Source organism: Corythoichthys intestinalis, chromosome 5 (genome assembly GCF_030265065.1).
Source record: "Corythoichthys intestinalis isolate RoL2023-P3 chromosome 5, ASM3026506v1, whole genome shotgun sequence".
Taxonomy (NCBI): domain Eukaryota; kingdom Metazoa; phylum Chordata; class Actinopteri; order Syngnathiformes; family Syngnathidae; genus Corythoichthys; species Corythoichthys intestinalis.
In genome coordinates, this window is record NC_080399.1 from 55,180,167 (window position 1) to 55,205,689 (window position 25,523).

The window sequence follows — 25,523 nt, forward strand, 5'->3', positions numbered from 1 at the left end:
TTATTAAGATTTATCGTAACACTTGTGAAAATTAAACAAATACATTTCACTAACTGCTAGTTAATGCCCCTCAAAAATTGAATAAATCTGTGCAGACGAATGTAAATATGTAAACACATACTTATTCAGAGACAACTACCTGAATTTGCTTTACAAGGTCTTGGAAGCTGGTCTTTAGACCAAAACCCTATTCGCCTTTGATTAAACACTACTTGCTTTTACTCTCCAGCGCCCATTCAATAGAACTACAAAAGTTCCCAATTAACGCACGCTACTGTCCACGTTTAAATTGGCCATCCCAGTTGTCTTTATTAGCAAACAAAAAAAAAATATTCCCTGGAATTACAGCATAGGCCTTTTTTCTGGGCATACTGAAGGACTGTGGAGACAATTGAACATAAGATCACAAGGGATCATGATATTTATTTGGAACACAAGGTATAAAGCACTTTTTATCCTTAAAGCAATGGACACAAGACGGCCATTTTCAGTTTCAAGATGTGGCAGCTGCAGCTAACATTTCCACTTTCTGTGGGAGTGTGACTGTTGCAAAATGGACTCTGTCCTTCTTCAGTTTCTGTCTTACGGTTTGTTTCACACCAAGCTCCATGTACTCCTGCTTCTGCCTGTCATACTGAGGCCAAGCCACCAGCCCTGGTCCATTGGGTGAGCTGTGGAGAAACATGACAAGCCCCATTATTGCAACAGTGACCTTTCCCTTCATTATGTGTTTTACTGAATTGCTTCAGCTGTTATAGAGTATGTCGCTCATTTGCTTAATATGTTTAACCTGTGTACCTTTATGTACAAGAAAAAAAAAAATGTTTAGGTTAATTAAAAATGTTCACATACAGTATATTGTGTGGTCAAAGGTACACACTACTAGTTACCGTAATTTTTAATCACATTTTTCTCATATGTTGGCCGGCAGTGTGACCTATACACAAGAAATTTTAGGGTTTTCTGGTAAAATATTGTCTATAAAAGTTGTAAAGCAATAAAACAAACAACAAAAATGAATGATCAATTTTTTTTTTTTTTTTTATAATGGGTCAAAATCTTTTTTCGAAAAGATCATATGACTAGCACCTTAGACGGTCATTTGCTTTGCTTCGCCAAAACCACCTGAGGAAGCAAGATGGATATATGTAATTTTTTCAAACCTTAGCTTTCAAAAGCGACAACAACTGCTGAGCAGGAACCAAGGATTGAAAATGTGGACCATGAAGCAGGAAAGCACCGCTAAAATGGTGAGTGGGGTTCCAATTTGCTCCACTAAAGACGCCAATTATACAACAGAACCACCACCAGTGTCTTGCCAATGGCGTTACCGCCGTCAATAATTGTATCCCCTGGCCGCGGGAGCACACACACATTCATTGGTTATGAGTTATGTCAACTTAAACAATTAATTGAAGCCAGAACCACAGTTCTATATTTTGGACATCGACGTTTATGGTAAGAGCACTGTCACAGAGTTTTGTGTTCAGTAATGACCTGCCTGTGTGCTGCTATCAATTACGCAAGCTTTTTCTTGGAATTGCGTGGTTTAAGACAGGGTGTCTAACTCATTTTGGATGCAGGACCACATTTATGGCAATTAGGTTTCGTATGGACCAGACTAGTTTATTTTTGGTCAAATAAGTCATCGACAGCACTCGACGTCCAATCCATTTTGACTGGGAGGTTTCGAATGAACGTTAATTTAGTCATTCATTCAAACGCCCTTCCCAGTCAAAATGGATTGGATATCTGACGCCGTCAATGGCACTGGAAAAAAAACATTCTGAGCCAGTCCTTCCAGTATAAATGAATTGGCAATCTATCGTTGCCAATGGCAGTTAAGGAGTTCATTTTGTGTCACTTCCATGTAATTTTAAGATACTCCTGAAAATGTTGGATCATTTTCTGTTTATTTTTTTATCATTTCCAGGTTACTTCCTATTGATTTGGGGTCACCTCCTGTTGGTTTTGGGGCATTTTTGGGGTCTCTTCCTTGTGAACTCATTGGCTGCCATTGACTGCTACATGTCCAATCCATTTTGACTGGGACGGGGCGAAAGTGAGCCAAGTGCAGTAGCGCACGCACTCACACAAATCTACGGTTTTACGGCACCAATGTCTAAATAAAAGCTTGGGGTTTTGTATATGCAGTATGAATGAGCCAACACATGCCTATCAGGCAGAACAACCGAGTGGACTGGATTGGGCTAGTGGGCAGCTTCTGGCTTGCAGGTCGTACATTTGACACCACTGGTTTAAGAGACTCAAGAGCACCCTGTGAAAGTAAACTTTGTTCCCCATGTCTAGTGACGTTTTAAGCTGCTCTCAAAATCCAATATTTGTTTTTAGGGTTGGATTTCAAGTTATACTACAGTGCAACATGTTTTTTTCTTTGTTATAATGCATTTTTTGGCTTGTGCAATTTCAACTCTAAAAAATACAGTAATTGTTAGCATGAGGGTAATATGTTGGAAAGATCAATAGATAGACGGATGGATTAACTTGCTTAATTTTGTTGTTTGTACTTACCCCGTACGGACAAAATTGGCCCAATATTTCATTATAGTTAAACATTGTTGTTCATCCTCTTTGGTAAAATTTCCTGAAAATACATAGAAGGCAATCAGATAATCATTGAAATTTATTAGGGCTGTCAAAATTATCGCGTTAACGGGCGGTAATTAATTTTTAAAAATTTATCACATTAAAATATTTGATGCACATGCCCCGCTCAAACAGATTAAAATGACAGCACAGTGTAATGTCCACTTGTTGTGTTTTTTGGAGTTTTGTCGGTCTCTGCTAGCGCTTGGGTGCTACTGATTTTATGGGTTTCAGCACCATGAGCATTGTGTAATTATTGACAACAATGGCGAGCTACTAGTTCATTTTTTGATTGAAATTTTTACAAATTTTATTATAACGAAAACATTAAGAGGGGTTTTAATATAAAATTTCTATAACTTGTACTAACTTTTATCTTTTAAGAACTACAAGTCTTTCTATCCATGGATCGCTTTAACAGAATGTTAATGCCATCTTGTTGATGTTATAATAAACAAATACAGTACTTATGTACCGTATGTTGAATGTATATATCCGTCTTGTGTCTTATCTTTCCATTCCAACAATAATTTACAGAAAAATATGGCAAATTTTATAGATGGTTTGAATTGCGATTAATTTTTAAGCTGTAATTAACTCGATTAAAAATTGTAAAAGTCCTAAAATTTATATTGATCTACAAGTGCCTGTAAGCCCTAAATAAGATTAACATCGCACATAAGCTCAGAGGTGGGTAGTGACGCGTTACAATTACTTGAGTAACTGAAAAAAATGTACTTCATAGATTAGTTTTACCACATAATACTTTTACTTGAGTAGATTTGTGAAGAAACAATACTCTTACTTTGCTACTTTGGGCTACACTAGAGTAGTTACATTTTTTTCCTCTTTATTCTACATCTGTTTCACCAATGAGACGTCGCAACAATAACCACATGACTCCATTATACGATTCAGAGGTAACAATGTTTTTTTTTCTCCACTAAAGGGCACTCATGCAGTGTTGTTCTGGCCTTAATTTGAAGATTTTTGTATCATAGTTTTGGCCTAATATGGTCATGTTATAGTACAGTATAATAATAACAGTTCAGAAATGAAGTTGTGCTGAGAAAAACATATATATAATATTATATATAATAATATTAAAAATCCAGACATTTTAAGCAGTTACTCACAATATTACTCATTACTTTGTAACTTTTTGGATGACTACTTTTACTTGAGCAATATTTACAAGTAACGCTACTCTTATTTGAGTAATATTTTTGGCTACTCTACCAAACTCTGCATACGCCATGAAAATAAAATTTTACCCATTTACATCAAAACCCCTCTTGCACCTAACGAGAGTTGAACGTCACGAAAGTAAATTATTTTTGTTATTGAACCTAATAATAATCATCACAATTTCATTCATTTGTCACAACAAAGCCATGACATGATACTTTTCATCACATTGTCTAGGAAGTAGTATATTACAAATTACAGGTAGTACACAATGCATAACATGCTGTACCTAAAATTTTTACATTTCCACTCCAGAAACATCCGCCAAACACAAAGCTGACGTCGTCGCCATGGTCTGCCTTCACAAAATTGGGCCTGGATTCTTTGTACGTCTCAGCCCGATATCCAAACTCATAGACGTAAACAGGATTGCCCGCATCTAAAAGCAAAAGACAATACAACAACAACAACAAAAAAACAAATGATATGTCGATGGACAATGTCAGACAAAGGATGAAGCTAAACAAGTTTGTCATTGCAGGTTGATGACCAGCTGTAGAGCCACTATCCATCCCTTTGGGTGCTTTTAGTTAAAAAGTCAGGTATTACCTCACATCTGAATAAGAACATACAAAGTACATCAAGCTTGATGCATTGGTTTATGTATATCGTGGAGAAAAAAAGGCAATTTTTTGACGGCATGTGCAAAACCTCTGATTTACAATTAGGTTCTCTAAAATGATTCTTTCCTGTCCTTTTTTTTTTTTTGATACTTTATTCCATGTTTTATTTTTAGTATTGGTTTTTCTCACTCCTGATTTTTGTGTTATGTCTAAATTTTGCTTGCCTATACTTTTTTCCTCTTGAAAAAGCAAGTCTTAGTCCGATGATCACGCCGCCGTGATCAATCACGTGGCGTCTTTAACGCAGTAAATAGGGTCAATGAGCTTACTCAATAAAATTTTGGTTCCAAATACTTGTGCTAAAGGTATTCAAGAAACAACAAGGGTGGCCAAATTTATGCACCTGGCTTCTTCGGTTTAAATATTCATCGCATTTTTTCACTGATCAAATGTTACTTTGTTTGTCTGCTACTATATATGTTTAACTAAAATTGCTAATCCATCCAGTCAATTATTTTTAAAAGGAATATCTGAAAAATCTTATGTGTACAAACCACTCATACCAGTGTTAAAAAAATGAATTAAAAAAATAAATAAGTATTTCTGACCTGTGTGGTAGTCTGCCACTTTCACAACAGGTAGCGTCATCAGGAGGTCTCCCATGAGTTCAGTAAATCCATCTCTAATGGCATCAGGAGTTTGTGCAGTTTTCAGGTATTCATGCACAATGAGACTGTTGGCTAACGAGGCCTACACCAGAAATAATTTTCAAAGTTCAAAGTTTGCTTTATTGTCAATTCTACCACATGTGCAAGGACAGACAGAGAATTGAAATTGCGTGACTCTCTAACCTCAGTGGCAAGTAAAAATGAAATGTATATAAAAATAGACAACTGTACAATCTGACAATATCTATAAAACAAGACAAAATAAAGGGTGATGATTGATTAATTAGAGATTACATCTTATTTTTCATTCACTAAGCAAAAAACATGACAGACCATCATTAATGCCAAAGTAATGTCAAGTAAAATGAATAAAAAACAAAAGCGCTAATTTGGTTGATTAGTAATATAGAATCAGTATGTAAAAACCAAAAGGCAAAATGATTTTAAACATTTGTGCAGTTGCTGATAAATTTTAGTTGCCCACGGGTTAAAAGGCACTAAAAATACCATTTGACAAGGCCTGCAATCCAGGTAAGGGTTCAATGTGAAATAAAAAATGTTTAGGACGACACCTATATGCCTCTAACAGGAAGTTTTATACAGAGTTTCTTCTGCAAAGACAAGGAAACCTTTCCATGCCAAAGTCCAATGTGTGAAAATACTGGTATCAGAAAAACAATGATTAAAAACAGTGTATACGGTGGTACCTCTACTTACGAACGTCTCTACAAAAGTAATTTTCACGCCTAAACAGGAAAATATTGCCTCTTGTTAGGAAAGAAATTTTAGGTACGAAACGCTAAAATACGAATGTACTTCGTGATTTTAAATGTCACGCCATGAGATCCAGTTGCCTTATTATTCATAATCTTTCCCATCATACTTTAATAATGAGATTGTGCTCTCCCATTAGCCAATAGCGCACCACACGAATGCTATTTTTAGACAGCAAGACTGTGTGACGTCACCATCGTAAACCGGATAGGAGTCAACACAGAAGCGCCCTCGTATAAAACCCATGTTAGTGCCGCTTATTTTCTGCCAGTAATCTTTCAAAGAAGAACATGCCGAGTAAACACTGCTGCTATGGAACTTGTAAAAACAAATCTAGACATTACAACATATGAAGGATGTTTTTTTTCATAAGTTTCCCGAAGCCGAAAACATGTGAAGAATGACTCAACTTGTGTGGACATAAAAAAAAAAAAAAAAAAAAAACTTAAACACCAGCAGTGTAGTAAACATTTTGTTGGCGCCATGGTCCTACAGACGACAATCCTGATCTCCGAAAAGGTAAGCCATTTTGATATTTTTACTTATTTTTTTGGCGTGGCATTTTGCCGTGCTGCTTCCCTCTGACAATGAATGACTTGGAAAAAAATTAAAATGGTACCTGACTGCCACTGTTGTTACCTTTTCTGATGTTAAAAAAAAAAAAAAAACTTTTTAGTAGGGGGAAGAGTAAATACATTTATTAATAAAAAATTAAAAAGTGTTTGATGGCTGTCACCTAGTAGACAAGAAAAAAGTGTCGATAAAAAAGCTACGTCTGGATCAGGTCGGCTCTTTTTTAGCCCTCGTCACTCAAGCCATCTCTTTACCAGAACATTTGTATGATCTTCCACATCTTTACCAGTGAATTTGGCACCGGGAACATCATTTTTGGACATGACGGGTGAAAGTGGGCCAGAACGGTCAGGAACGCAGTTCCGGTATAAGATTCAGGGCTGGAATGCCATTCCGGTACACGGTTCTTTGATTCCAAAAATATGACTGTCAAAACGCTATGTAAAAAAAAAAAAAAAAATGCTAAGCTGCCACACATGCAAATGTGCATGTTTTCTGGAACAGCAAAAAATGTTGAATGGATACGACAAAAAAGGGCAATGCAACAGAAAATGGATGAAATCTTTAAGAGCAGGGAAAGAGTTGAGGAGGCTTATTTATAGAGGTGTGCATCGACACCGCCCTCACGATTCGATTCAATTTGATTTGATTCGATTCAGAGGGTCACGATTCGATTTGGCAATGCATTGCAATGCATTAAAGCCTGGGATGCATTAAAATTCTAAAGCAAAGCATATTTTTCGTGAATCATGAGCCAACACAAGCGAACAGACATTAAACAACTTTTTATTGGCTCTTGTGTCACTCCTGGTTGAAGTCAAATGAAAATAGTATACTTTGATATATATCTTTAAAAAAAAAAATCAGATCACAGCATTCAATTAGTGCTTTGAATGAGACCAGGGCTTTCTCTTTTTTTTTTTTTTTTTTTTTTTTTTTTTACACACAGTAGCAGCCATTCACACAGTGCACATCTGAACTCCTATGCAAAATCAGTAATAACAGTCACTGTATTTTAGTCACAACGACCCATCAATAAAAATATTCAAGTAAATACTGTATTAAAAAACAAGACAAAGAAAATATTGTAGTGCAGCAGCATCTTTATCGCAATATCAATCCAGGGATCAGTTCAGTTGCAAACAAAACATCAACTAAATTGCAATGTAGAACAAAAGTAAAATGTAGGCCTAGCCTATCTTATATTTATAATATTTCTCGCTCCCTCTTTCTCCGTTTCAGCCATTGTTATGTTATGTCCTATCTCTCTGCTCTCTCGATTACAACTGCGCTTGTCTGTGACGTTACTCCGGTAAGGAAGCGGATTTGGGTTCCTCGTCCCCCCTGCATAGAGGTTAGATCTTGTGCCCGAACCCGACCCGACCCGAAATGTTAAGCATTCACGTTTCGGTGGGTCGGGTCGGGCCGCCGCGCCGGACTAATAATTAAAAAAAAAAAAAAAAAAAAAATGCGCAGAGGGCTGTGGCACAGCCCTCTTTTTCTTCTTTTCCCGTTATTTCATTGTGTGAATGCTTTTATAATTCTCATAAAAATATGTAGACTATTTAAATATTGAGTAAACTTGCGTTTTTTGTCTGCCAACTGAGAATTTGTTAGGAAAGACACTTTTATTTATGCACACAAAGGCAAATGTGATCCTTTCGAATCTTCTCTGTGTGTCTGCAAAACGGTGTTTTTTTATATTAAACTTTCCCAGCGTTATTTCGTTGTGTAAAGGCTTTTATAACTCTTATAAAAATATGTAGACTATTTAAACAGTAAGAAAACTTGAAGAAATGAAAATAAATTGCTGCTGCTGCTGCTTTTTTTTTCCCGCATCACTCGGCTCGGGCATGCAAATCTATAGTTAATTGATCTGGCCGGTCGGGCTTCAATACCAGCTGGCAGTGTCGGGTTGGGCTGGAATTTTTTAGGCCCGATCTAACCTCTACGGGCTTGGTTTGAATGTAAAGTAGCTCTCTTTACAGGTAAACATGAGAATAACAATACAAATGGGGAAACCAAATACATTGCATCACGGGAATTGCGCAGGAAAGATTTTTGAACGTACTTATATTATATATATATATAAATATATATATATTATTATATATTTTAAAATGCGCTGAATCGATTCAGCGTGTTGCCCGCATTGAATCGAATCGTCCCTGCCCCGCCGCATCGATTATTGTTGACACCCTTACTTATTTATCATATTTAGTTTATTTGCTCTGATGGGGAGTTTCAGAACATCTTATCTGTCAATGTGTACTTTGGACTTACATTTGTTCATTTATGTTAGGCTACTTATTTCCTTATGATTTAAAAAAGTTAATGCTTGCGCGATCTTCAAAATATATTCCATTTCACTCTGCATCATATAAGTCATTTGTACTTATTTTTCTGAATGTATGTTACTCATGTCTTTATTATTAACAAAAAAAACCCCCGCAAAAGTAAATGTTTACATTAACTTATATTTTAATATACGTCCTATGATCTTAAGTAGTTAAAATTGAGATTTGACATTTAGTATGTGAAGAAATGAGGGAAAATAAAAATTAGGAGATGGAGGTTGATTGGGCTTATTGCCGTTTTTGTTAACTTTTATTTTGCAAATCAATGATAAAAATACAATTTTGAATGAAAATCAGTTTTTGTATGTGTTATAGAAATAACTGTGCCAAAACAGTTTTCTTTGCATTTCAGTAGTTTTAGGAGGTTTGACCCCCCCACACACACACACCCCACCCCAAAATGAAAATAAATAAATAAATAAATAAAATTTCTGGCTCCGTGGCGACCTTCACGTCGGGGAATTCCGGCAAGAAATTCTAGCCACTTTCATCCCTGGACATAATTGATAGGTTTAGCTCACTAAACATCTCGTACGTACATTATTTACATGCATCCAGCATGAGGGACAAACGCAAGCTGTGACCCTCCCTAGCAACAGTTGCTAACGTCATGAATATTAGTGAGCAAAGGTGACTTGTTACGTGCGGTCCGCTATTGTTTTTAACGTTTCAATTTGGGTGTCGCAGTATGACGACGTGCACAGGCGTGACTGTCTTGTTGCGGGCCGACGTCTTAGACAAAAAAGGAACAAGTCTCGCGTAAAGTTCGTGTCGCGAAGAGTGAGATAGGTGATAGGCACCATCGATCTCGTGAAAGAGGACATTGCCTCACCTGATATATTTTTCTTCTTTTTACCTTTGCATTATGTTTTATCATCTACTTCATTACAGGTATTAACAATTAGGTTAGGTACAGTATATGGAATGATGCAAATGTATTTGGCTGTTGTTTTACTCCGGTTTGCCCAGATTATAATTTAATGTGGCTTTGCAGTAGCGCTTGGAACAGATTAGAGCATTTACATGGAAAACGCGTCTCTACTAATGGAATTTTCAGGTTATGAGACACCATTCAAAACAGATTCATGTCGTAAGTAGAGGTACCACTGTATTTCAAACAATTTTTAGGTGTCCTGATACCTTTTTGATACCTGATAAAAACGATTAAAGAATAAGTCACAGGAAAACACTGTCATCCTAATATATACGTATATATATTATAAAATCATCAGAGAAAATTACATGGAGCCTCACCCCTTCAGGATTAAACAGGTTCACCATGGCCAGCACAGACTCTCTTGTCATACCGTTCTCCCAGCCAGGAGGAGCGAAACTCTGCCAAACACAATGTGTATGAATGAATTCAAATCATTTGCTTGGTATCAGTATTAAAATTATTTTTATTTTTATTGAGGACAACTGATATTAAAATGCATCACCTGAGGCAGAATCCACCCAAATTCATGATTTGTAATTCCCATCATGACCGGAATTGGCATTACTTCTTTTCTCTTTAGAAGCTCTTCTGCAGTATCAGTTAGAAAGACACCATCTACCACGCCTCCTAGGTAAATTTTCATCTGGACATGCAAAAAGAAAATCCAGCCCAATGAACCACAACTTTCCTGTAAATACTACATTTAGTCTACTTACCTTTTTTGTTGCATCAACTAACTCGTCTTTGCTTTTTCCTCTCAAACACTGAACCAGTTCCTGGGACGTAATGTCATCACATCCAGTCAAGTTGGCTACAGTCTGAAAGTAAAGAAATTGTATGAATATTCGAAAGTAAATATATATATATATATATATATATATATATATATATATATATATATATATGAAGAGCCATACAAAAGAGCCCCTGTTTGCAAGAAAATGAGTACGTGATAAGAAAAGTTCCGATCGAGAAGCAGATGTCCTGAAGATTAGGTTGAGGGATGTGGTTCAACCTGTGTGTATTTAGTTGGGGACTACAATGCAGACATCTCTGATGGTAAATCTAATTTTGCAAAGCTCTGCAAGGATAATAGCCTGCTTATGTCCAGCAAGATGTTATTGCCCGAAAACAGCTACACATACATCAGTGACGTGTGGCATACTGTATCTTGGCTCGACCATTGTATATCTACAGCGGATGCCTATGCTTCGCTGACGAGTATGGAAATTTGCTACGATCTAGCAACGTCTGACCATATTCCATTACTAATGTGTCTCAAAGTGGAGAATATACCAATAATAAGCATTGACGAAAACACAGCCAATTTAAGTAAACTTAACTGGCCAAATTTAACGGATGAGTCTATCAGCAGATACACCATCAGCACTGATATTTTGTTAGATTCTGTTGTCCTACCAAAGGAAACTTTATTATGTTGCGATATAAATTGCAAAAATGAACGGCACTGCAAAGAATTGTGCACTCTGTATGATTTCATCATTAAATTTCTCTACGACTCTGGTAAGACCTTACATGAAAACAATAATAGGCATAATAGGCATACTCATCATGCAAAGCCTGGTTGGAATTCTCATGTAGCTGAGCTTCACTCAGCAGCTAGGCAGGCCTTCAAAGAATGGGCAGCATCAGGAAGAGTTAGATGTGGGACGTTATTTGAAAATAAAAAGCGTACAAATGCAAGGTTTAAGCTTGCTGTGCGTTTTATTAGCAGAAATGAAGCCAGTATGAGGGCAGATTCCCTTGCTGGCAAACTTATTAATCATAGCTTCTGTGACTTCTGGAAGGAGGTGAAAGCACTGAATAAGTAAAGCTCCCTTGCCATTTAATATCAATGGAGTATGTGGCCCAAATAACATTGCAGAATTATGGAGAGAGCACTACTACAAGCTGTTTAATTGCATTAAGGGTGATGCTTTCACACCCGATAACAGTGATATTAATGAGATTTTAGTGATCACACCGGCTGAAATCCATAAAGCCATTATTGAGCTAGAAACCAACAAAGCCTGTGGTTTCGATTGCATTACAGCTGAGCACTTAAAACATGCCAGTCAGAAGGTAATTCCTCTCCTTGCCTTGTGTTTTTATGGCTTCTTTAAACATGGCATTCTACCAGACTATGATGGCGGTACAACTTGTGCCTATTATAAAAGATAAGACTGGGAAAATTAATTGTAAAGATAACTATAGACCAATTGCTCTGGCCAGTGTGCTGTCTAAAGTGCTGGAGACAATTATACTGAACAGAATAGCTACATTTATTTCCACAAGTGACAATCAGTTTGGATTCAAAAGAAAACATGGAACCGATATGTGCGTATTTGCGTTGAAGGAATTACTACTGAAGTATCAAGGCCTGAACTCGACAATGTTTTTATGCTTTATTGATTCATCAAAAGCTTTTGATCGGATCAATCATAGCAAACTCTTTCTTATGTTGACACAAAGAGGGGTGCCCAAATATGTCATCCGTATTCTAGCCTTTTGGTATGCAAATCAACTTGTTCACATTAAGTGGGGTAGCACGGTTTCTTCTTCCTTCAGAGTTGGTAATGGTGTGAGACAGGGAGGAATACTCTCACCATATCTGTTCAATGTATACATGGACGAATTGTCCAACCGTCTCAATAGATGTAATACTGGCTGTGTTGTAGGAAGCACTATCATTAACCATCTTATGTACGCGGATGATGTGGTGGTGCTCTCTCCATGTAGTGCTGGCTTACAGGAGTTACTCTCATTATGTTCTCAGTTTGGTGACCAATTTGACAAATACAATGCAGAGAAAAGTAACATTATGATTTTAAGATCTAAAGAAGATAGGGGGACTGTATTCCCTCGCTTCTTTCTGGGCAAAAAAGCTCTAAATGACTGCAATGAGGCTAAATATCTCGGACATTTTATAACTGATGATTTTTCAGACGACAGGGACATCCACCGTCAATGCAGTAAACTTTATGCACAGGCAAATATGCTTAAGAGAAATTTTTTTATGTGTTCCATCCACGTGAAAATATCACTGTTCAGGGCATATTGCACACCATTATACACTGCTCACCTGTGGACCAGGTACTTAGCGAAGTCCATACAGAGGCTAAATGTAGCTTATAATGATGCCTTGAGGCTGTTATTGCAGGTGCCTAGATGGTACAGCGCCAGCCAATTATTTGTCAATTCTGGGTTACCCACCTTTAAAGCGCTACTAAGAAATCTGATGTATAAGTTCATGTGTCGGTTAAATGAGTCCGAAAATAGTATTTTAATGAAAATAACGGATCCTAAAAATAGTTATAGATGTAGGTCAAGCATGTGGCGCCATTGGAGTAAAAGCCTGTTTATTGTGCAGAGATAGTTTGTGCCTTTTTCATGTTTTTTTTTTTCCGGTTTTTGTTTCTGTGTTTTCTTATGTCATTTTTCTGTTGATTTATGTGATATGGACACCCCATGTGACTCCTGAATAAAGATCATATATATTAGGCGAGAGCTTCAACTTGTGGCTAATAAAACTGCCAGAATACCAAGTTGACTGAGCCAAGTCTCACCCTTGCAAACATAAGTATAATAACTGATGGACATAACGTCATAAGATGACATCACGCCGACTGACGCTGACAAAAGTTAATGAGCATTGCTCTGACTACACAAACCTTTTTCTCAATTCAAGATTGATGCACCAGCAGCCAATCAGAGCCGACTTCCCGCCTCAACTTGGGATAAATTTTCAACGCTTTGTAAAGTTGTAGTTAGAGCTTTAGATTATCAAAGTTAATGTTGTTAGAATCAAATAATGGGTAGATAAAAACGAAGGTGTTTGTCCAAGGTGTCAATCTTCACCAAGTCAAATGCGGTTTTGCTCATTTTTTTTTCATTTCACATAATGTATTGCAAAGATTACCGATATTTCATGGCATTTTTAAAAAAACATTTTTACAAAGTCACTATGTAGTGTTCTACTTTAAATACAGTGCCTTGCAAAAGTATTCGGCCCCCTTGAATCTTGCAACCTTTCGCCACATTTCAGGCTTCAAACATAAAGATATGAAATTTAATTTTTTTGTCAAGAATCAACAACAAGTGGGACACAATCGTGAAGTGGAACAACATTTATTGGATAATTTAAAATTTTTTAACAAATAAAAAACTAAAAAGTGGGGCGTGCAATATTATTCGGCCCCTTTACCTTCAGTGCAGCAAACTCACTCCAGAAGTTCAGTGAGGATCTCTGAATGTGAATCTCTGTGTGTAATCAAGTCTCCGTATAAATGCACCTGCTCTGTGATTGTCTCAGGGTTCTGTTTAAAGTGCAGAGAGCATTATGAAAACCAAGGAACACACCAGGCAGGTCCGAAATACTGTTGTGGAGAAGTTTAAAGCCGGATTTGGATACAAAAAGATTTCCCAAGCTTTAAACATCTCAAGGAGCACTGTGCAAGCCATCATACTGAAATGGAAGGAGCATCAGACCACTGCAAATCTACCAAGACCCGGCCGTCCTTCCAAACTTTCTTCTCAAACAAGGAGAAAACTGATCAGAGATGCAGCCAAGAGGCCCATGATCACTCTGGATGAACTGCAGAGATCTACAGCTGAGGTGGGAGAGTCTGTCCATAGGACAACAATCAGTCGTACACTGCACAAATCTGGCCTTTATGGAAGAGTGGCAGGAAGAAAGCCATTTCTCAAAGATATCCATAAAAAGTCTCGTTTAAAGTTTGCCACAAGCCACCTGGGAGACACACCAAACATGTGGAAGAAGGTGCTCTGGTCAGATGAAACCAAAATTGAACTTTTTGGCCACAATGCAAAACGATATGTTTGGCGTGAAAGCAACACAGCTCATCACCCTGAACACACCATCCCCACTGTCAAACATGGTAGTGGCAGCATCATGGTTTGGGCCTGCTTTTCTTCAGCAGGGACAGGGAAGATGGTTAAAATTGACGGGAAGATGGATGCAGCCAAATACAGGAACATTCTGGAAGAAAACCTGTTGGTATCTGCACAAGACCTGAGACTGGGACGGAGATTTATCTTCCAACAGGACAATGATCCAAAACATAAAGCCAAATCTACAATGGAATGGTTAAAAAAATAAACGTATCCAGGTGTTAGAATGGCCAAGTCAAATTCCAGACCTGAATCCAATCGAGAATCTGTGGAAAGAGCTGAAGACTGCTGTTCACAAACACTCTCCATCCAACCTCACTGAGCTCGAGCTGTTTTGCAAGGAAGAATGGGCAAGAATGTCAGTCTCTCGATGTGCAAAACTGATAGAAACATACCCCAAGCGACTTGCAGCTGTAAGTGGAGCAAAAGGTGGCGCTACAAAGTATTAACGCAAGGGGGCCGAATAATATTGCACGCCCCACTTTTCAGTTTTTTATTTGTTAAAAAAGTTTAAATTATCCAATAAATTTTGTTCCACTTCACGATTGTGTCCCACTTGTTGTTGATTCTTGACAAAAAATTAAAATTTTATATCTATGTTTGAAGCCTGAAATGTGGCGAAAGGTTCCAAGGTTCAAGGGGGCCGAATACTTTTGCAAGGCACTGTATGTGCCATGTTAATGTCACACAATTAGTGTTTTTCGTAATGTGTTACTATAATAAAATTACTTCTCCCAGTAACAAGTAGTATAAGGCATTACTCCTCTGAAAACAGTAAGAATATTACATTTTTATGAACTCATTACTTGCATTACATTGCTAGTAGCAACTCCAGTTCCTCCCATGTGCACCACACAACACAGAACGGGGGAGGAGGGGCTAAGACATGAATGGAACAGTGATTGTTTGGCGTTTTGGCATGAGGTATCATTTACCATAAACTATTGGTTGCCACCCAGCAGGACAGATAGATTGGGGAAAAAAAGTGGACGTTTTGAACAAAAGGTAAAATCAGAGATGGGGGGAACTAGTCATATAATGAACAACTTTCTTCATAGAACAATAAAGTAATATAAGGCATAACCATTTCTGAGACTAATGTGTCATACATTACTTTTTTTTTTTTTTTTTTTTTTTTTGTAGCAACACCAACACTGGTTATACACACTAAGGCTGAAGATACCCCATATGCGTCAAGTGAGCCAATTGTGATTTTTTGCTCTCAAGGAACAAGGTTCAAATATAATATGTGTATGAGGGTTGATTCTAAATTTGTATCAATTCCAATTAACTCTGGACGATAAAACGGTAATAATTATCGTCAAATAATTTTTGTCAACAAAATGATTTGATAAAATTCTATTTAAACTGCAAAATACACCACTCGAACACCAGAGAAAAGGGGGGCGCTGATGTGACATGAACGCTAGCTCAGAGTATTCAGTACCAGAAGGAACATCATGACCTGTCAGAGAGCCTGGTACTGTGGACAGACTTATTTTTCTGGCCAGTAACCTTTAAAGCAATGGATGTCTTGTTTATTTATTTGTAACAGTTTTGAAACTGATTTTTTTCACCCCATTTATTTTGTTGGCATTGTGAGACACCTTAAGACTTTATGCACACAAGGGTTCAACATGTTGGTGTGAATTCCTATTTGTTTATCTATTCATGGTTATTTAATTTTTTGGGATTGCATGTGTAGCTCAGATTTTGAATACCTCATGTGCAATGTTCCTCATATTTGTGAAATGCTGTGTAATAGTTTGTCGCCATGCATCTTTGTTCTGACATTAATGATTGGTTATAGCAGCATCTGATTTTGTCAGCTTACACTTAGGGGCAAAAATCAGACTTCAAATTTGAAAGAAAATGATGTAATTATCGATAAACTGATAAGAAAATTTGTATTGCGATAGCAATTTTTGTCATATTGCCCAGGCCTAATTAAAATTTACATGTCAACTAACAAAATCGAGTGAATCTTCCAAAGTGACCCAATTCACAAACATGGGCAGACAAGATGACAGAGGAAGCTGGTCATAATAACGATAGTACAAGTGGTATCTCTACATATAAAGTTAATTCGTTCCAGGACCTTGTTTATAAGTTGAAATGGATGTTTGTCAAGCAGGATTTTCCCGTAAGAATAAATTAAAATTCCATTAATTCGTTCCACAGCCCGGAAACCTACACTAAATCCTTAATAAATACTGCTTGTATACAGAAAAAAATAAATTACGACTCAAATTAGGAATAATAATACAATAGAAATAGTAATAATAATAATACCTATAATAACGTTTGGGTTCTAATGTGGCGAATGTGTTTTGCGTGGTGTATCTGAACGCACCGTCCGGCTGACGTGAGTGTGAAAGGACTTTTTACTTTCACGTTTCATGTTCAGCTGCGGTGGACAGTAGGTATGTTGTGTTGCACAAGTTCTGAATGATTAATGATCAAAAACCTGACGAAGCTGGTGATTTTACAATTGTCAGCTTAACTTTTAAAGACTAGCGAACGGAGGTCGGAGGGGGACCATCGAGATCGTACAATCTACGGCCGTATTGTCAAGCCAGTTCACAGACGCGCCCATTTTTTAAAATAATTTTCATCTTCATTTCAATGGTAAGCGTCACATTTTTTTATTCACCACCTGCACTAACATTCTTGGAACCCATGTTGATTTCTCTCACAAGAAAATTCGCCGTGCGCCAGTTTTGCTGGAAAAAAAAACTGCGGCGCTGTCATAAATCATCATATTCCGAGCATGTCGTCTGATGTAGAAACAAATGGCAAGTCAAATTTTAATTCGAATGGATTTAGGATGCCTACCTTGACAAGACCTAATGAATGGCTGCGGGTGTATGTTCCAACGGTTGCCACTCCACTTTGAAAAATTGCCCTATGGAATAATCCTTTAGCTAGTGGGGACAGAGTCTGAAAAAATATGTAATACAATGAATACATATACTGTATATGTAAATATGCATATATTTACATATTCTATACCAGTATTGATGCACTGATGCCTCCTGCTGACTCTCCAGCGATGGTGACAGCTTGTGGATCACCACCGAAAGCCTCAATATTTGCCTGCACCCACTTTAGTGAGGCCAATTGATCCAAGAAACCCCAATTTCCACGAAGATGTTCATCCCCAGTGCTGTCAAAATGTAGTACTTTGTCTTTATACCAGTAAATTCACCACAAAAAAAAAATGGAAACAAGAACATTCATGATGTTCTTTAATGTATTGCGTTTATTATACTTTAACTGTGCTAATAACATGTTTAGTGTAAGTAGTGTACGTGTATTAATTAATAGAGCATATTTTCTTTGATATAGGGATTAATATAAATTGACTTTGTCAAAAGCCTGTTGAGCTATAGTGTCTCACCCCAGGAATCCCAGGATGCCCAGACGATATTGAACAATAACCACAACGATGTTTTCGTAAGCAGTCAATGGAGTGCCATCATACTGAGAGGCAGCGCCCATTACCAGACCTCCTCCGTGAAGCCACACCATTACCTGAAAATGGACAACACCAAACTGTAAGACACAAGTTGTAATATTTTCATATACTTAAATAAATCCCGATCCAGATAAAATACCTGGATTTCAAAGCAAAATGTTGTCTTTTTCTATTACAGCTCATATCATTTGGAAAAAAAGGCTTACTATACTGGAGAGTCATGTATTCTGAATGTCAAATACGAACAGTATCTTCAACATACCGGCAGTTTGTCACCTCTTTTAGCCTCAGCTTGAGTGTATACATTAAGATACAGACAGTCCTCTGAAAGTTCTGTTGGAGTATATTCTACTGACATAATTCTAGAAGCATTCACGACTATATCAGTGTCCTGAATGCACCTGTGAAAAATGAAGAGTCAGATTACAGATTTAATATACGTTCATGCTCTTGCTCCGTTCATGATTCAGTAGTTATTAATTTTTACATAGGAGGCTGGCGTGTGCAATCCCGTTCCCCCTCCCAAGAGTCCGCATCTTTGGGAGCAGCAAGTCGGAGGTTCCCCACTGGAGGGCGGGCAAAAGGTATTCCAAGGAATTGTTTCACTTTTATCTCAGTCCCTTTAACAGGAACAATTTCTCCTCTGATTTTGCCATTTGTCAGCGAGATCACAGGGTCAGTGCTCCTCCCTGAAAATGTAAAAGGAATGGCATTAACAATCAAATAATAATTGAAATTGGAAAAAGATATAAAGCAGAAAACAAAACAAAAGCGATTTAAAGGAGCTAACAGTTTGAGCACACTTCAGAACTTCAGGTAACTTGTTCCAGAGGGAAGGAGCATAATAACTAAATGCTGCCTTAACCTGCTTGGTTCTTGTTTATGGAACATACAGGAGACCAGTTCCAGACGACCTTAGGGGTCCGCTTCATAGGGATCCAGCAAATTTATACATTTTTTTTGGTCCAAGGCCATTAAGTGTTTTGTAGCAGTAGTATTTTTTAGTCTATCGTTTGACTCACTGGAAGTCAGTGTAACGATTTTTAAAGTGTATTATGGTCCAGTTTCCTTGAATTTGTAAGGACTCTGGCAGGAGCATTCTGTACTAGCTGCAGCTTCCTGATTTTTTTATTAGGACATGTAAATCTACCGTTGCAATACTCCAATCTACTGAAAATGAATGCATGCATAAGTTTTTCCATGTCTTGTTTAGTCATAAGCATCTTAATTCTGGCTATATTTATAGGTGGTAATGGGCAGATTTAGTGACGGACTTTAGATGGCTATCAAATTTTAAGGTTTGAGTCAATAATTACGGCAAGATTTCTGACTTGATTTGCAACTGACACTAAATAGACATATGAATGAGGAAATTGATATAACGTAATGTAAAATAGCTTATTACCATATTTTCCGCACTACAAGGTGCACCTAAAAGCCTTCAATTTTCTCAAACGCAGAAAGTGCGCCTTATAATCCGATGGACTTAATTTATGCTTATATCCCTTTAGTGAAGCATCATCTAGTGGAAGTGTAACGCAACCCAAACCACTACTACTACTCTTTATAATGCCGTGCACCCTATATATCAAAACAGTTTTAAAATAGGCCATTCATTCAAGATGCACCTCATAGTGCAGAAAATACGGTACGTGTGTATCAGTTTGTCATGTTATTTGTCGCCAGTGGTGGAGAGGAACATAAATATATGCTGCCTTCCTGCACTACCATCAAGTTTTTGTGCTGTAAGTAACTTTTTGATTACATCACCTCTATCGGGATATCTTCATCATTTTTAAATATGAAGATCCGTTTCAATACACAGACCTCCTGGGAGGACTTTGCGTTAGAAACTTTCCACTGATATCATCACCCTCAACATTCTCCATCATAGCAATAGGAGGAGTCTACCTGCAAACTTCAGAATGACAAAGTCACCAGCAGACAATACTTTGTCCCAATGATCGCTGGACATTTAAACGCTCATAATCAGTGGCATGGTTAAGTGGAATGGGAAAATCACTCTCTTCTGAGCTACTGTAGACATCAGATTCCCCCCCCCCCTTGTTTTGTTTAATTTTTGAGTCTCTGACCTTTTACCCAATTTTTTGTTCGTTTTAACTTTCATTTCCAGCCATTTTATCTTCATTTTCTTAGTGAGGCATGATTTTGTTGTAAAGAAAAATGTCAGTTTTACTGATCAAAAGTAACAATGCAATCAACAAATACTATAAAACGCAATAAAATCAATGAATTGTAGTAAATAATCATATGCCTACATCATGCCCACCAATCTGGGAAAAAAAATGTATCATGAAGCGGTTTATACTGTGTTTATACTTATACTTTATACTGTGTATACAGTAGATCCATAGTGTAGCTTACTAAAGTACTAAAACATGTGAATTGGTTTAAAACCTGTTAAAACACGGCGATAAAAATTGCACAAATTTTACTTGGAAGACAAAAAAGCTTTATTTTTTAAACTTAAATGTCCTTATCTATCATGATTCTTCTTTATTTGCAGGATAATTGAAAGCATGTCCTATGTAAAACATTGGCATTTCACATTGCAGTCATTCCAGCTTCTTTCATATTTTATTGTGTGTTTCTTTATATAAATTAAACAGGGATCCTACAGTTCAAAAACATGATAGAAAAACAGACCAATTTGGATTCCACAACCAAAACCATTTAAAATAGGTGTCAGACCTAAAATCAATCAATATTGTGTTGCCCCCCAAAATAAATGGATTTTTTGCGTAAAATTGGTAAAGCATTTTCACTAAGAGCTTACATTACAGCAGTGCTTCTCAATTATTTTCTGTCAAGCCCCCCAAGGAAGCCGTAAATGTTTCGCGCCCCTCCCAAACTCTCTGCCGCCACTGTAAATAGTATCATTTGTCTATAAAATTACTATTATAAATGCGCATCTGCCTAACATTGTCCTTTTTTTTTTCTAATAAAGAAAAAAAGTAACATAGATCAACTTATAATAAAGTATAACTTTATTAACATTGTTTTGTTTGTAACAAAGACTTGACGTGCATCAATTTGCCTAAAAAAAAAAAAAAAAAAAAGTCACATCCAAACTGTAAAAAATACACTCAAGGTACATTTTTGATAATTTGATACAGAAAAATAAAATGTAATAACATCAGTAAACAATACCAAATTAAAATTGATTAGAAACATTCACTCATGAGGACAATATGCCAAAAAATTTGACCGAAAAAACAAAACTGAATAAAAGAAAAAAAAAAAAAAAAAGTGTCCTTGGACAGGACAGTTTATTTTTGCTGCTCACAGTATTTACCTCCTTTGCAATGGTATGGAGTTATTTTGCAATGAGCATGCTAACAATGCTCACTGGATTATTGATATAACACTGACAAAGCAGGACGATTGTTGGCAATATTCGGCACGTTTTCACTGAAAAACAATCAAGCGGCTTATCAATGAGATTGGGGTCTAATGTCTTTAAGTGGCGTCTTAATTGATTTGGCTTCTGGCTGTCCGTTATAATTATTTTTAGACACAGTAAACAGTGGTCTTTCCTCATCACCCACTATATTAAAAGTCTAAGCTAAAAGGCAAACAGCACGAAAAAAGCGCATTCTCGGCGGCCGAGGTAGAACCGTAGGTGAGGGCGGTCGTTGTGACGATCCCAAGCCGAAAATGGCACTTCTCGGGCGGCGACGTGAGAACCGGACAAGACAGTGGGTCGCTACGTGAGTGAGTCCGGTCGGAAAACGGCGGTGGCACACTGCTCTTCATATCTGTTTTCTGTGTGTGCTGAGTGCTCTTCCTTAGTTCAAAAATACTGCTCGCACTCTGAAAATGAGAGCGCCACTGCCATCTACTGAGTGGATGTGCAAGTACACTTTATTCCAGTACGGCAAAAAAAAAAAAAAAAAAGCATGTTCCCCGAGGTCACGTGCGCCCCCCTGGCATCCCTCTGTGCCCCCCCAGGGGGGCGCGCCCCACTATTTGAGAAATACTGCATTACAGGAACAGTCTTTGCAATGTTGTAACGTACTGTAGATTGAATTCATAGATAAGAGCAAAACTGACCATAATTGCTCAATAATGTTGAGGTCCTGGGATTGTGCCGGCCATTCAAGTGCTCAACTTCGTTAGAATGTTCCTCGTGCGATTATATAACAATTATGTTCAATGTAGGGCTGTCAAACGATTAAAATTTTTAATCGAGTTAATCAGAGCTTAAAAATTAATTGTAATTTATCGCAATTCAAACCATCTATAAAATATGCCATATTTTTCTGTAAATTATTGTTGGAATGGAAAGATAAGACATAAGACGGATATATACATTCAACATACTGTACATAAGTACTGTATTTGTTTATTATAACAATAAATCAACAAGATGGTATTAACATTATGAACATTCTGTTAAAGCGATCCATTGATAGAAAGACGTGTAGTTCTTAAAAGATAAATGTTAATGCAAGTTATAGAAATTTTATATTAAAACCGCTCTTTATGTTTTCATTTTAATAAAATTTGTAAAATTTTCAATCAAAAAATAAACTAGTAGCTCGCCCTTGTTGATGTCAATAATTACACAATGCTCATGGTGCTGAAACCCATTAAATCAGTCACACCCACGCGCCAGCATAGGGCGACAAAACACAAGTGACAAATGGACATGACACTGTGCTGTCATTTTAATCTGTTTGAGCGGGGCATGTGCGTTAAATGCGTCAAATATTTTAATGTGATTAATTCAAAAAATTACCGCCTATTACCGCGATAATTTTGACAGCCCTAGTTCAATGACTATGATGCCAAAATGCATAGGTGGGTAGAGTAGCCAAAAATTTTGCTCAAGAGTAGCGTTATTTCAAAATAATATCAATTTCAAGAATGTACTCAAGTACAAATAAAAAGTATCAGTGAAAAGAATACTCAACGAATAACATTTTCAGTAACTGCTTTTGTTTGATTTTTTTTTAAACAATTGTATTTTTTTCGAAGCACAAAGTTATCTATATGGACTATATGGTTATCTTATAATGATACTGTACAATAACCCATTATATAACCACATTAGGCCAAAGAAATAAATAAAAAAATCATGAAAGAGGTCCAAAAAAACAAAAAACTGTAATGAAGTATTATTCGTCCAAAGAACATGAGTGCCCTGCTCTCTAGTGGAGAAAATAGTTCCTACTTTGAGTAGTGAATACTGTAGTTCCTTCATAGTTACTATTATGAAATTAAAATTGATCATATTTCCAGTTTTTTTTGGTCAATCGGTGCCAAATAAAAATTATTTTTTACAGGGCTTTAAAGACGCGTAATTGAACAGGCTTGCGTGATCATAGACTGGCGAGCTTGTGTCTGATTAGTGTAATGGAGTCATGTGATTATTGTTGCAATGTCTCATTGGTGAAATTAGTAGCACTATTCTTGGCAATAGCATCGCTAGCAAAAAAAAAAAAAAAAAAAATCTAATATGTAGAATAAAAAGGAAAACTAACGACTCTTGTGTCGCCCAAAGTAGCGGAGTAAGAGTGTTATTTCTTCACAAATCTAAAGTAAAAAGTATGGCTTACTAAAACTACTCTTAGAAGTACATTTTTCTCAAAAGGTTACTCAAGTAAATGTAACTGAGTACATGTAATGCGTTACTACCAACCTCTGCCAAAATGTTAGGAGTTTCTATTATTTTGTCCAATTATTTAATGGGAATGTGTGTTTGGACTATCTGTTCAGAGCATTGTTTAAGAATAAATACATAAATAAACATTTTATTCATTTAAGTTAGCGGACTTTTGCTATGCAAGTTAACCAATTATACCTGTACATTTCCACTTTTAAAGTAATATCCATTGACCAAGCACAACATCAGGCATCGAGAAAATATAATAATGACCTTACCTTGTGTTTCCTGTGCAGCCCCTGCTCCGGAATAAAGTATACAAGCAATGAACAGGATTGTTCTCATCCTGAATGTACCCAAATCCAGACTCTTTAAGAATGAATGAATGAATGTCCTATGCATTTGTCAGAGTTATCTGCTATTGTTGCAAGTTGTCAATCCCTAACGTCACAACCACTGCCCAAACAGACTTCACCATTGATTTTTCCTTCAATGAACAAACAGTACTCTGACCACAGACAAATATAACATAAGCTGTTTTTCCCTATTCCAATATTAGAAACGACAAGAGCTCAAATCTGTTATGATGACTTCATGCAAGTAATTCATTACACACACATACGGCTCTGTCCAGATGTATTTTGATATTCTTTTTCATGCTTGGTGAAGTAAAGGCAAACATGTTGTTGAGATTATCTTTACACGGGTACACTCTGTACTGTAAATTTTGATTCATAGAGCACTGGAAGTTGAATGCCCCAGAAGTCATACAATTTGGAATTTGACCATATTTTTGGGGACAACTATGACTCTGAATTAGCATCCAACTTGAAAAAACTAATGGAACAAAAATGTCTTACCAATTTGAAATACCGCAGAGAAGAGTATTGTTAACAGGACAGCAGTCATTGTTTGTGTTGGGCTCTATCAGGTTTTTTCCCCGGGTGTGTCTTGTCCTTGTGATTGCCCGTTGATTTCCCCTTTTGTGCCTACTCCTTGTGTGTTGACCAATTAGCTACCTCTTGTGTCACCCACCTGTACCTCATTGACTCGTTACCCCTTTTCTGTGTATTTAGGCTGCATTCAGCCTAAAGCAGGGGTCCCCAAACTATTCCACATCGGGCTACAGTGGGTGCTGGATTCCTTTCCAACAAAACAGCATGACACCTATGCACCAATCTGGTGTCTTGCAAGTGTTATCAGTTGATCAGTCAGGTGCTGCTTGTTTAACAGAAACATCATTGGTTGAAAGCAGTGATGGCAAACTGAAGCATCATGAAGCAATGAGGCTTTCCATCAAACTGGTTCGCTCCTGGGCCGAAGCATCATGAGGCTTCACTTGTTCTATTGCGCCATCATGTGGAAAATAAAGGTCATGACAGGCAGAGTGATTAAAATGATACCTTGGATTTGATGGGGTCAAAAGGGCAGGGAGTTGTGATGTGAATGAATATGCGTGTGTTACTTGAAAGTAGAGCCTAGATCGGGCCTAAAAAATCCAGCCCGGCCCGGCCCGACCCGGCCCGCGTGTATTAAAGCTCAAGCCCGAGCAATTAACTTAATTTGCATGCCCGAGCCCGAAAAAAAGCCGAAATTTTATTTTTTTATTTATGAGGACCCAGACGGAGGAAATGCGGGGATGCAATGCGTCAGTCAGACCTGGACAGAGCACTGCTTGGAAAATGGTTGTGTTTTGTGTGATCACATTTGTGACGACGCCTATGTGCATAATGATAACAAATTAAAGCCTGTCTTTTGTAACAAATTCTCCCAGTTAA

At 37.2% G+C, this 25,523-nt stretch overlaps 1 protein-coding gene across 2 annotated transcripts; it reads right to left on the reverse strand.

Annotated features, from left to right (window-relative positions):
* Positions 1-391: 391 nt before the first annotated feature.
* On the reverse strand, positions 392-24,751 carry ces3 (carboxylesterase 3). 2 transcript variants are annotated; one of them, XM_057836740.1, is made up of 13 exons: positions 24,606-24,751; positions 18,604-18,805; positions 18,379-18,517; positions 18,039-18,172; positions 17,651-17,804; positions 17,474-17,578; positions 10,444-10,545; positions 10,230-10,370; positions 10,045-10,125; positions 5,027-5,168; positions 4,085-4,234; positions 2,533-2,605; positions 392-671 (listed from the first exon to the last, which is right to left on the reverse strand). In XM_057836740.1, the coding sequence occupies exons 1-13, from the start codon at positions 24,652-24,654 to the stop codon at positions 494-496; spliced, it is 1,650 nt and encodes a 549-aa protein (XP_057692723.1). In that variant the 5' UTR covers positions 24,655-24,751; the 3' UTR covers positions 392-493. The 2 variants fall into 2 exon arrangements, with proteins under 2 accessions (XP_057692723.1, XP_057692722.1); XM_057836739.1 differs by lacking the exon at positions 24,606-24,751 and adding an exon at positions 24,024-24,189.
* Positions 24,752-25,523: the final 772 nt, after the last annotated feature.

What these genes read in the sequence shown, in the direction of transcription:
- ces3 (XM_057836739.1), bottom strand. Translation starts at nt 24,147, where the DNA reads ATGCATAGGACATTCATTCATTCATTCTTAAAGAGTCTGGATTTGGGT. An exon ending in TGCACACGCCAGCCTCCTAT is followed by an intron (nt 18,518 to 18,603) that starts GTAAAAATTAAT and finishes CATTTTTCACAG; the next exon opens with GTGCATTCAGGACACTGATA. An exon ending in GGCATCCTGGGATTCCTGGG is followed by an intron (nt 17,805 to 18,038) that starts GTGAGACACTAT and finishes ACATTTTGACAG; the next exon opens with CACTGGGGATGAACATCTTC.